The sequence below is a fragment of the Podarcis melisellensis genome (assembly GCF_964234715.1).
Source record: "Podarcis melisellensis genome assembly, chromosome: 18".
NCBI lineage: Eukaryota > Metazoa > Chordata > Lepidosauria > Squamata > Lacertidae > Podarcis > Podarcis melisellensis.
In genome coordinates, this window is record NC_138536.1 from 2,810,652 (window position 1) to 2,824,088 (window position 13,437).

The 13,437-nt window shown below is 50.0% G+C and overlaps 1 protein-coding gene across 1 annotated transcript; it reads left to right on the forward strand.

The window, feature by feature from the left end:
• The first annotated feature begins 1,417 nt into the window (after positions 1-1,417).
• On the forward strand, positions 1,418-10,083 carry FGF22 (fibroblast growth factor 22). Its single transcript, XM_081895910.1, has 3 exons — positions 1,418-2,447; positions 6,485-6,588; positions 9,291-10,083. The coding sequence occupies exons 1-3, from the start codon at positions 2,060-2,062 to the stop codon at positions 9,483-9,485; spliced, it is 687 nt and encodes a 228-aa protein (XP_081752036.1). The 5' UTR covers positions 1,418-2,059; the 3' UTR covers positions 9,486-10,083.
• The last annotated feature ends 3,354 nt before the right edge of the window (positions 10,084-13,437 follow it).

The window sequence follows — 13,437 nt, forward strand, 5'->3', positions numbered from 1 at the left end:
GTGTTGAATGCATGCTATATGGCCATTGATGGACCTAATAGGTGTTGCTGTTGTTTAGTTGTTTAGTCGTGTCCGACTCTTCGTGACCCCCTGGACCAGAGCACACCAGGCACTCCTGTCTTCCACTGCCTCTCGCAGTTTGGTCAGACTCATGCTGGTAGCTTCGAGAACACTGTCCAACCATCTCGTCCTCCGTCGTCCCCTTCTCCTTGTGCCCTCCATCTTTCCCAACATCAGGGTCTTTTCCAGGGAGTCTTCTCTTCTCATGGGGTGGCCAAAGTCTTGGAGCTTCAGCTTCAGGATCTGTCCTTCCAGTGAGCACTCAGGGCTGATTTCCTTCAGAATGGAGAGGTTGGATCTTCTTGCAGTCCATAGGACTCTCCAGAGTCTCCTCCAGCACCAGAATTCAGAAGCATCCATTCTTCGGCGATCAGCCTTCTTGATGGTCCAGCTCTCACTTCCATACATCACTGCTGGGAAAACCAGAGCTTTAACTATACGGACCTTTGTTGGCAAGGTGATGTCTCTGCTTTTTAACCTAATAGGTATCTCAAGCCACTTGAACACATTTCCCTGCAACCAGTCCATGCAGAATGCAGGCACCCTATATATAGAAAGGAGCAAACCAGGGATATTTTAGGGAGCAGGATAGCAGGCGGGGCCCATGAATTACATCCTAGGAGCCTACACAACACAAAACACTGTTGCTGTAAGTTGGTTGTGTTTTATTTGTTATCTTCTATTTTGGAAATGTACATCCAGGTTTTTTTCCTTTAAATTTTTTGCCCCCCCCCCAAGGGAGCGGGGATTCTAAGCTATAGCTTGTTGAGCTTATACGTGAATCCGGCACTGGTCAGACCGCACTGCAGGGCTGGCGCAAGGTCACTGATCTCCCCGGTTCCTGTTGTTAGAAACAAGCTGTCTTTCACTCCACTGAAATTTGACCAAGTGCAGGTAACTCGCAGCTTTTGCAGGGATTAGGTCAATGGGATCATCTTAGAGCCTTTGAACTTCCATCCCAAAGTCCGGGAAGAGAGGAAAAATCTACGTTTTAAAATCCAAACATGCAAACAGCTGAAAGTCTGTACCTTTTGGTCATGAACCCAATTTGAAATGGGTTTTGAATCGTTTCGATTGCAACTGCATATATATACCGTATTTTTTGCTCTATAAGACTCACTTTTTCCCTCCTACAAAGTAAGGGGAAATGTGTGTGCGTCTTATGGAGCGAATGCAGGCTGCGCAGCTATCCCAGAAGCCAGAACAGCAAGAGGGATTGCTGCTTTCACTGTGCAGCGATCCCTCTTGCTGTTCTGGCTTCTGAGATTCAGAATATATTTTTCCTTGTTTTCCTCCTCCAAAAACTAGGTGCGTCTTGTGGTCTGGTGAGTCTTATAGAGCAAAAAATACGGTGTGCGTGTGTTCTTAACATAAACCTTTGCCTATTCATTTTGCATGTGTGTGTCAGACTAGCCGACCAAAACAGGATGGGATTTGCAAAGCGCCGTCCGGTGCCAAAGGCACAGAGCATCTGGGCAAGTCCAAAACAGATTTATGAATGGGGAATAAAATTCCATTCACAGCCACACCTTAGCTCCGCCTCGAAGGTTCGGCGATTGGCTGTCGGGGGGCAGGCCCAGCCAATGCCGGGCTTCCTGGTCAGAAGGAGGGAATGTACGCCTGGAATTCTTGTCAATGAGAGAGCTGTTTGGGTTCACGCGAGGCTGGCACGCACCTCTCTCTCCTGTCAAAGCTAGATTCTCCCGGGAGCTTTGGCAAAGCGAGAATAAATCGAAAGAGGAGCTTCGAGCTTCCAAGTCGGGGATTCTGGAAGGCGCGGCAAGGCGCTAGACCTCAAGGAAACCGCTGCTAGCTTCCGGAAGGCGCAGCAAGGTGCTAGACCTCAAGGAAACCACTGCCAGCTTCAGGTCTGCTGCTGAATCCTCTGATCTGGACCGGTGAAACAACAGTAGAATCACAGATCTGCGGAGCTGGAAGGAGAGATCTCCAAATATCATCTAGTCCAACCCGCTACGAGCGCCATGACGCCGTTCGCAGGATGCTGACCGTGCCCAACGGTGACCCATGGGACCTCAGGCCTTGCCACCAAATCCTCGCCGGGCACCCTTCTGAAGTCCCATGGTGGCCCTTGCCCGAGAGCCGGGCGAAGTTTTCTGGCATGGGTCACCAGGACCCACTGACTGCCCACGCCGCCTGGTGTTTTTTGCTACTGGTCTGGCTCGCCAACTCCACCCTGGGGCATGGAGACACGGCTTTGCAGCCGCACGGCAGGTATTGGTGGCCGAGGGGGGGCAGGCCCGCCCGCAGCTACCCCCACCTCCAGGGCGACGCGCGGCGGAGGAGACTCTACTCGTCCACCCACTACTTCCTGCGCATCGGCGGGGACGGGCACATTGATGGCACGCGTCGGGTCGAGTGTCCAGACAGTAAGTCTCGCTTGCCTTTGATGCTTTCGAACATAGGGTTGAAAGCAAGCTTCTGTTGTTGTTGTTGTTTAGTCGTTTCGTCGTGTCTGCCTCTTCGTGACCCCCTGGACCAGAGCACGCCAGGCCCTCCTGTCTTCCACTGCCTCCCGCAGTTTGGTCAAACTCATGCTGGTAGCTTCGAGAACACTGTCCCACCATCTCGTCCTCTGTCGTCCCCTTCTCATTGCGCCCTCCCTCTTTCCCAGCATCAGGGTCTTTTCCAGGGGGTCTCCTCTTCTCATGAGGTGGCCAAAGTCTTGGAGCCTCAGCTTCAGGATCTGTCCTTCCAGGGAGCACTCAGGGCTGATTTCCTTCAGAATGGAGAGGTTTGATCTTCTTGCAGTCCATGGGACTCTCAAGGGTCTCCTCCAGCACCAGAATTCAAAAGCATCCATTCTTCGGCGATCATCCTTCTTTATGGTCCAGCTCTCACTTCCATACATCACTACTGGCAAAACCAGAGCTTGAACTACACGGACCTTTGTTGGCAAGGTGATGTCTCTGCTTTTTAAGATGCTGTCTAGGTTTGTCATAGCTTTCCTCCCAAGAAGCAGGCGTCTTTTAATTTCGTGGCTGCTGTCACCATCTGTAGTGATCATGGAGCCCAAGAAAGTAAAATCTCTCAGCTTGCCGGTTCCTCCTCCAGGTGGATCACGTTTGGTCAAAACTCTCCACTATGACCTGTTCATCTTGGGTGCCCTGCTCGGCATAGTTCATAGCTTTTCTGAGTTATTCAAGCCCCTTCACCACGGCAAGGCAGGGATCCATGAAGTGGAAGCAGGCTTTTAGTCTTCATTAAAGAAGAAAAGTGCTCTAGCGCTCCCAACAATGCAAGCTTTCGGAGGAAAGAGTCAGGGAACTCTTTTAGGACATGTTTGGGGAAAACTTTGATGTTCCAGATTTTGCCTGCCTCTCGCCCTCCCTGGGAGTTGTAGTTTAGCAGCACCCGGTGCACTAGAGGTTCCTGATGCCAGCTTTAGGAGGTAAAGGTACCCCTGCCCGTATGGCCAGTCGTGTCCGACTCTAGGGTTGTGCGCCCATCTCACTTAAGAGGCCAGGAGCCAGCGCTGTGCGCAGACACTTCCGGGTCACGTGGCCAGCGTGACAAAGCTGCTGTGGCGAGCCAGCACCAGCGCAGCGCACAGAAACGCCGTTTACCTTCCCGCTTTTAAAGCGGTACCTATTTATCTACTTGCACTTAGGGGTGCTTTCGAACTGCTAGGTGGGCAGGAGCTGGGACCGAACGACGGGAGCTCACCCCGTCATTGTGGGGATTCGAACCGCCAACCATGCGATCGGCAAGTCCTAGGCACTGAGGTTTTACCCACAGCGCCACCCGCGTCCCATCAGCTTTAGGAGAGCAACTCCTAATTTCAGACGCAGCGATGCTTCTGAATCGTGGCTGCCGAAACCAGAGAAGGGGAGAGTGCTCTTGTGTTCGAATTCTGACTACAGGTTTCCTGCTTTGAGAAGAGGGCTAGTTGATTGATTCTCACTGCGGAAGCAAAGCTAGCATCCTAAACCAACGGAGTAAGCTCCTTTGGGGTTCACCTCCGAGTCGACACCGTTAGCAAATGCACTCTGAACGGGAGAAACTCCCAAGTTGCCAAATCAGTTTAGTGTCGGTTTTTACGGATAAGGAAGTTCCACAAGTCCTGGTGGCTTTGCAGAGACACGTGACTGATTATTCAGTGTTTGTTTGTTTTTTAAAAACTGCAGTCTGTATGACCTCAGAGGTCCTCTCATCACAGCGACTGAGTTTTTTCATGCTTCGGAGAGAGCGCAGAATCCAAAAATGGATTGGGGAACAGACTTAAGCTCCAAGTTGTAGGTCAAAGCTCTCAGTTCCCTGAGTTGTTGTGATTTGTTTGTTGTTGTTGTTTAGTCGTTTAGTCGTGTCTGCCTCTTTGTGACCCCCTGGACAAGAGCACGCCAGGCCCTCCTGTCTTCCACTGCCTCCCGCAGTTTGGTCAAACTCATGTTTGTAGCTTTGAGAACACTGTCCCACCATCTCGTCCTCTGTCGTCCCCTTCTCCTTGCACCCTCCATCTTCCCCAACATCAGGGTCTTTTCCAGGGAGTCTTCTCTTCTCCTGAGGTGGCCAAAGTCTTGGAGCCTCAGCTTCAGTATCTGTCCTTCCAGTGAGCACTCAGGGCTGATTTCCTTCAGAATGGAGAGGTTTGATCTTCTTGCAGTCCATGGGACTCTCAAGAGTCTCCTCCAGCACCAGAATTCAAAAGCATCCATTCTTCGGCGATCAGCTTTCTTGATGGTCCAGCTCTACATCACTACTGGGAAAACCATAGCTTTAACTATACGGACCTTTGTTGTGGCTTGCTGGTTCCTCCTGCAGGTGGATCACGTTTGGTCAAAACTCTCCACTATGAGCTGTCCATCTTGGGTGGCCCTGCACGGCGTAGTTAATAGCTTCTCTGAGTTATTCAAGCCCCTTCGCCACAGCAAGGCAGTGATCCATGAAGAACTTGTTGTGATTAAATCCCAGTTGTTCTGTATGATTCCTGGCCCATTCGTCTGCAATCGCAACGAGAGCTAACTATCAATATATTGTCCGAAACCTGTCTGAGGTCCCTGTTGTGCTATTGGTTCCATCCTTTCTGACCTGCCAATATATTGCAAATCGTTATACGCGTGTGCAAAAGATTCACGGAAACCGTGAAGCCAGCCAACCCGTCTACGAAGCTCACTCCTTATTCCAGATGTCGCGATATATCGGTATACCGCCGCGTTCAGCCGGTGATAGACCACAAATCTGAAAACCAGATTATCGCCCAGCCCTAATCACAACCGGAAGCGTCAAACGCTGCTTCTCTGCCACGAGAAATAAACGCAAAGCATGGGAGTTTTGTTTTTTAATTGCATTTATTTCCCACCTTTTTCCGTAAGGAGCATAAGGCAACATACCTGGTTCCTCCCCCACTTCTCATTTTATCCCCCAAACAACCTTGTGAGATAGGTCAGGCTGAGAGACAGTGGTTGGTCCATGGTCACCCAGGAAAGTGGGAATTTGAACCCAGGTCCTTTCCCAACTCTCTAACCACTACACCACGCTGCCTCTCCGAGGCATCCCTCACTAGTGTTCACCTGCAGGAATCTGCGTGCATTAGGGGGTTAATAAGTCCCGCTCTTTTGTCGGTTGCCTACAAGATGACGATACTTTAAGAAGGACAACACAGCCACAGTCGTTAATGACAACTTTGCAACAATGCATAATCACCGACAACAACTTTGCAGCAATAATAACATCCTCCTAAAGCTGTCCTCAGAGTAAGGTAAAGGTAAAGGGACCCCTGACCATTAGGTCCAGTCATGACCGACTCTGGGGTTGCGGAGCTCTTCTCGCTTTACTGGCCGAGGGAGCCGGCGTACAGCTTCCAGGTCATGTGGCCAGCAGGACTAAGCCGCTTCTGGCGAACCAGAGCAGTGCACGGAAACGCCGTTTACCTTCCCGCCAGAGCGGTACCTATTTATCTACTTGCACTTTGTGTTTTCGAACTGCTAGGTTGGTAGGAGCAGGGACCGAGCAACAGGAGCTCACCCCGTCATTGCGGGGATTCGAACCGCCGACCTTCTGATCGGCAAGTCCTAGGCTCTGTGGTTTAACCCACAGCGCCACCCGCGTCCTAATCATGAATATACCATACCAAATTTCTTTTTTGCACTGTGTTGGGTTAAACTGCTTGCCAGAATATGACCATTAGGTATAACTGCAAACAAAAAATATGTGTTTTTATTGGGATGAATTCAAACTGAAACGCTGAGGGATATTTTAAAAATAAAGCCACAAATCGCTGCAGTTCGAATCGAAGAAAAGTTAGGAACGGAGAGAAAACGAAACAGATGTTTCCTTTGGTCTCTTCACTCTGGGGCTCTTCTGGAAAGGGAAAACCTCACTGGGTTGTCGTAAACAAGGAAAAGAGATTTAAGTGCAATTTTTTAAAAACGGAAATAAATTAAGGGACTTCTCCTGTCTCTTCCAGATATCGTGGAGATCCGATCTGTGCGTGCGGGGATCGTGGCCATCCGGTCAGTCCACAGCGGGTTCTACTTAGCGATGAACAGAAAGGGGAAGCTCTACGGCACGGTAAATATGCAACGCGGCGTCTCCTGCAAAACAGCGCCCTGCTGTCAATCGGCAGCTGTCACCCTGATGGGCAGGTGACACCAGTTGACGCAATGGGGCGAGATTTAGCTCTGCAGAGTCCTGGCCCCATCCGCAATGGGTCAACTGGGGGAAGCCATGTAATAATAATAATAATAATAATAATAATAATAATTTATTATTTATACCCCGCCCATCTGGCTGAGTTCCCCAGCCACTCTGGGCGGCTTCCAATCACATGTTAAAAACAATAGAGCATTAAATATTAAAAACTTCCCTAAACAGGGCTTCCTTCAGATGTCTTTTAAAGATAGGATAGCTGCTTATTTCCTTGACATCTGAAGGGTGTTCCACAGGGTGGGCGCCACTACCGAGAAGGCCCTCTGTCTGATTCCCTGTAACCTCACTTCTCGCAATGAGGGAACCGCCAGAAGGCCCTCGGTGCTGGATCTGTGTCTGGGCTGGACGATGGGGGTGGAGATGCTCCTTCAGGTCTACTGGGCCGCTTAGGGCTTTCAAGGTCAGCACCAACACTTTGAATTGTGCTTGGAAACGTCCTGGGAGCCAATGCAGATGTCTCAGGACTGGTGTTATGTGGTCCCGGCGGTCGCTCCCAGTCACCAGTCTAGCTGCCGCAATCTAGATTAATTGCAGTTTCTGGGTCACCTTCAAAGGTGGCCCCACATAGAGTGCATGGCAGTAGTCCAAGCGGGAGATAACCAGAGCATGCTCCACTCTGGCCAGACAGTGTGCGGGCAGGGAGGGTCTCATCCTGCGTACCAGATGGAGCTGCCCTGGACACAGAATTGACCTGCGCCTCCATGGACACCTGGGAGTCCAGAATGACTCCCAGGCTGCGCACCTGGTCCTTCAGGGGACCAGTCACCCCATTCAGGACCAGGGAATTCCTTGATGTCAGATGATTTGATAGCCGACTGGCCTTGCTCACCTGTCATGGTTGTGATTATAAAGATTAGGAGACCTGTCCCGCTGTGCCAAAAAGTTTCCCCAAAGACTGGTAGGCTCTGGGGCAGAGGCTGAACCCAGAAAGCTTTTGCATGCTCGGCCATTGACGACTCACAGCCCTTCCCTGAGAATTTGGGCACATAACCCAAACCGGAAGCAAGACCCTAGTCCTCATGGATCCATTTCCAAGCCGGTTCCGTAGGAACTGCCTTCTGCTAAACGACAAGGAGGCGTCTGCCTCAGCATTGTGCAAGCTGGAAAGCCCAGATGTCAGGGATTAAAGGGGGGGTCTCTTCTGCATGAAAGCAGTGACGGATTTAGGTATAAACTAAACAAGCTCTGGGACGCGGGTGGCGCTGTGGGTTAAACCACAGAGCCTAGGACTTGCCGATCAGAAGGTCAGCGGTTCGAATCCCCGCAACGGAGTGAGCTCCCGTTGCTCGGTCCCTGCTCCTGCCCACCTAGCATTTCGAAAACACGTCAAAGTGCAAGTAGATAAATAGGTACCGCTCCGGCGGGAAGGTAAATGGCGTTTCCGTGCGCTGCTCTGGTTCGCCAGAAGCAGCTTAGTCCTGCTGGCTACATGACCCGGAAGCTGTATGAGATGAGCGCCGCAACCCGAGTCAGTCATGACTGGACCTAACGGTCAGGGGTCCCTTTAACTTTAAACGAGCTCTAGCTTAGGGCCCCACTCTCTTGGGGGCCCCCCAAAAAATTTAAAGGGAAAAAACCAACTATAAGATAAAAAACAAAGGGAAAAAACCAAAATATAAGATAAAAAACAAATGAAATAAAAACTACCTACAGCAACAGGTGTTTTGTGTTGTGTAGGCTCCTATTATGTGCAAATGGCTTTAGATACCTATTAGGCCCATAAATTTCCACACAGCAGGCATGTCCAACAGGTAAGATCGTGATCTACCGTTAGATCACTGTACATCTGTGGTAGATTACAGGTAGATCACTGGCTCCCCCCCCCCAAAAAAGCTCAACAACTTTGGGTCCCCCCTCAAAAACTTTGGGTGCCCTTAACCCAAAAAACCAGAGCCTTCCTTCCTAAAAAAAGGTCAGTAACTTTGACCTGAACCCCAAAAAAGGGGGTAGATAACTGCCAGTTTTTAACTGTGAGTAGATCACAGTCTCTTGGGAGTTGGCCACCCCTGTCACATAGCATATAAAAAGGTAAAGGGACCCCTGACCACTAGGTCCAGTCATGGCCGACTCTGGGGTTGTGGCGCTCATCTCGCTTTCTTGGCCGAGGGAGCCCGCGTACAGCTTCCAGGTCATGTGGCCAGCAGGACGAAGCCGCTTCTGGCGAACCAGAGCAGCGCACGGAAACCCGCCGGAGCGGTACCTATTTATCTACTTGCGCTTTGAGGTGCTTTTGAACTGCTAGGTGGGCAGGAGCAGGGACCGAGCAACGGGAGCTCACCCCGTCATCGCGGGGATTCGAACCGCCGACCTTCTAATTGGCAAGTCCTAGGCTCTGTGGTTTAACCCACAGCGCCACCTGCGTCCCTTTTCCACATAGCATATATTCAACACAAAAAACAGCAGCAATTTGTTGTGGACAAAGGACAGCTGGACATATAAAGGGCCCCATTAGCTTCAGGAGCTGAGGGCCTCATCAAACCTAAATCCGGCCCCGCTTGCAAAAGCAGGTGTCTTAACGTCCGAGTTGTGGCTGTCTTGCCTCCATCCTCCTTTTCTCTCTGCAGAAAGCGTACACCCCCAGCTGCAACTTTGTGGAGAGGATCGAGGAGAACGGATACAACACTTACGCTTCCTTGCTCTGGCACCATGAGGGGCGCCCCATGTTCCTGTCCCTCAACGCCAAGGGCGTTCCGCGAAAGGGGCCGAAGACCCGGAGACAGCACCTTTCTGCACACTTTCTGCCCATGCTGGTCTCCTGACCGAGTGGTTGCAACAAACCACAGACTCGTATTGCTTATCAAACACCTTCTTATATTGAGTATTTAAAAACAACAACTTTCGGGCGGGAGGGGGGTTATTTATTACTTTTGTACAAAAAATAAAGACGCGCCGGCATTCGACGCCAAAATGAAAAATCCCAGGTTTGTTGGCATCAACTTCGTTGCCGTTTTCGGAGATTAGCAAGGACAAAGTCTTGTTTATAGCCTTGCAGGTCCAGCAGAATGTTTCGGGAAAGGTGCTGCAAGACTTTGGATGGAGAGCCTAAGCGACTAGTGGCAGGATCACCCAACCTCTGTTTAAAAACCTTCCATTAAAGGAGGTAATGGGGCCAGGCGATATATCGTCCAGCGCCGGTTCGAATTCCGTATTGTGATATCGGTTTCGTACTTTTCAAGCTGGCAATATATAGTCGAACGCTGGCTCCTGAACGCCTCCGTTTCAGAAAGTTTTGGCTACCGGATGCCAAAAACCCGGAAGTACCGTATTTTTTGCTCTATAAGACTCACTTTTTGCCTCCTAAAAAGTAAGGGGAAATGTGTGTGCCTCTTATGGAGCGAATGCAGGCTGCGCAGCTATCCCAGAAGCCAGAACAGCAAGAGGGATTGCTGCTTTCACTGCACAGCGATTCCTCTTGCTGTTCTCGCTTCTGAGATTCAGAATATTTTTACAGTATTTCTTGTTTTCCTCCTCCAAAAACTAGGTGCGTCTTACGGTTTGGTGCGTCTTATAGAGCGGAAAATATGTTAAATGCTTCAGTTTTCAAACGTTTTTCGGAAGCCGAACGTCCGACGAGCCTTCCGATTGAGAGCAAGAAACTCTTGCAACCGATCGGAAGTCGCGCCTCGGTCGTCCAACGTTTCGGAAGCCAAATGGGCTTCCGGAACGGAACAACCGAGGATTGACTGTATTGCAAAACCTGATGTGTTTTTGTGCGCTGTGCAAAAATCACAATGTGGGGGGGGGGGACCTTTGAAGCCAGTCAATGCTTCTCCCGATTCCTGCAGCCCCTGTTAACTTCGCTGGCTCAGCTCCCCCCACCCAGCCTCTTGCATGGGGCAGCGAGTCGCAAGAGGAGCACTGGCAAAAATCACAATGCAGGGAAAACCGTGAAGCCAGCTGATTCCTTTACATAGGTAAAGGTAAAGGGACCCCTGACCATTAGGTCCAGTCGTGACCGACTCTGGGGTTGCGGCACTCATCTCGCTTTACTGGCCGAGGGAGCCGGCGTACAGCTTCCGGGTCATGTGGCCAGCAGGACTAAGCCGCATCTGGCGAACCGGAGCAGCGCACGGAAACGCCGTTTACCTTCCCGCCGGAGTGGTACCTATTTATCTACTTGCACTTTAACGTGCTTTCGAACGGCTAGGTTGGCAGGAGCAGGGACCGAGCAACGGGAGCTCACCCCATCACTGCGGGGATTCAAACCGCCGACCTTCTGATTGGCAAGTCCTAGGCTCTGTGGTTTAACCCACAGCGCCACCTGTGTCCCTTCCTTTACATAGCTCTGCCCTTATTTCAGACATCGTGATATATCGGTTTCTGTTGGTTCGGGTCTTCCCCTCCGGAGCAGGAGGGAAAAAACCTGGCTTTATCTCCCACAGGGGATGGCTGCCATACGTCCGGAGTTTCTCGGGATTCAAACAGCGATAATAGGACCCGGGGGGCGGAATTCGGAATAATCGGCACAGCGTCTGGGGTTTCTGCTAACAGAACCAGGAAGCGTGTGTCTGGGTGTCAATTTTTGCATTGGGGGGAGCGAATTCTCCCCAAAAAGCTCAGTAACTTTTTTTGGGATTCCCTCCCCCAGAAAAGCTTTTGTGTCCCGATTTTGACACAACCCTACCGTAGGGTTGATGGGAGAGCTGAGAGTTTAGGAACCTCCGGAGGGGCTCACAGATATTCCCCCCCCCCAATATCAGTGCCTCGAAAGAGAGACTGCCGCTTGCAAGAAATGGGTGAATGTGTCACTTTGGGAGAGACAATCTCTCCTGTCACTAGACTCCCCAACCAAATAAGCAAAACACAACACAAAGGAATACGGAGAAATACAGAATATCAGCTCAAGCAATCCTGTATTCAACTATATAGGAAAAGGTAAAGGGACCCCTGACTGTTAGGTCCAGTCGTGGCTGACTCTGGGGTTGTGGCGCTCATCTCGCTTTACTTGCCGAGGGAGACGGCGTACAGCTTCCGGGTCATGTGGCCAGCAGGACTAAGCCGCTTCTGGCGAACCAGAGCAGCGCACGGAAACGCCGTTTACCTTCCCGCCGGAGTGGTACCTATTTATCTACTTGCGCTTTGAGGAGCTTTCGAACTGCTAGGTTGGCAGGAGCAGGGACCGAGCAACGGGAGCTCACCCCATCATTGCGGGGATTTGAACCGCCGACCTTCTGATCGGCAAGCCCTAGGCTCTGTGGTTTAACCCACAGCGCCACCCACGTCCCAAGCAAGTTTGGCGAGTTTTTGCTATTTATTTTGCGCTTTCATTTTTGAGGCTTTTTCAGTTAATTTGTTTTTGTGGCTGTGTGGAACCCAGTTCAGCTACTGATTGATTGATTGTGTGACTGCGGACATGGATAAAAAAAAAAAACCCATTCAAACAATGACTATCATCAGTGCAGGTAAGAAAAAAAATGTTTTAATTTTTTTTCATCTACAATACAGTGGTACCTTGGTTTACGAACTTAATCTGTTACGGAAGTTTGTTCTTAAACCAAAACCGTTCTTAAACCAAGGCACACTTTCCCTAATGAGGCCTCCCGCCGCTGGTGCCCTTCCACCGTTCGGCTTCTGTTCGTAGAACGAGGTAAAGTTCTCAAACCGGTTTTGCGGAGTTTGCAAACCAAATTGTTCTTAAACCGGACTGTTCTTAAACTGAGGTACCACTGTACTGTCTTATTTATTTTGTAGAACAGCCCATTGATTATTGCTTTCATTTTATGGATCGATGGTCTTGTTAGATAGTAACATTCATGTTAAACTGCTGTTTTAGGGGTTGTTTTAAAAGCCTGGAACGGATTGATCCGTTCTGCGTTACTTTCTATCGGGAGGCATGCCTTGGTTTTGGAACGCTTTGGTTTTGGAACGCAATTTCTGGAACGGATTAAGTTTGAGAACCAAGGTACCACTGTATTGTCTACAAGGTACACAGCAAATTAAAAAATTACATTTAGCGGGGAAAGAGATGGTTGGTGACGTCACAGGTTTGGGCCAATACGCCGAGACTCCTGAGCTTGTGGAACCCCCAGCTCCAGAGACAGTGTATTTGGATTCCTAGGCTCTATCTATGGGGGAATTTGGCCACTGTGAGGGCAAAAGGCTGGACCACATGGGCCACTGGCCTCTGATCCAGCAGATCAAGTTTCTAGTCCCCGTGAAGGGCTGATCTGAACTACAAAATGGTGATTTTTCTTGAGTTAAAATGAGACCACCCCTAAACGTATTTTAGGGGTGAAAGCCCTGATTATTATTTTTTTTTAAATAAAGTATTTTCTACATGGACTGTGAATCTCTCGCAGCCTTAACCGAAGATGTTCAAGCTTCTAATCCCAGTGAAGGAGCAATTTAAACAGGAAACCTAAGAGAACCAGGGTACAGTGGTGCCTCGCAAACCAAAATAATCCGTTCCACGAGTCTCTTCGTCTAGCGGTTTTTTCGTCTTTCGGAGCAAACCTATTAGCAGCTTAGCGCTATTAGCGGTTTAGCGACTATTAAAGGCTTAGCGGCTTAGCAGCTAAAAGGCTATTAGCGGCTTAGAAAAAGGGGGGGAGTGAAAAAAATCGCAAGACTCACAAGACGTTTTCGTCTTGCGAAGCAAGCCCATAGGGAAATTTGTCTTGCGAAGCGCATCGAAAAACGGAAAACCCTTTCGTCTAGCAGGTTTTTCGTCTTGCGAGGCATTCGTCTTGCGGGGCACCACTGTACCACTGT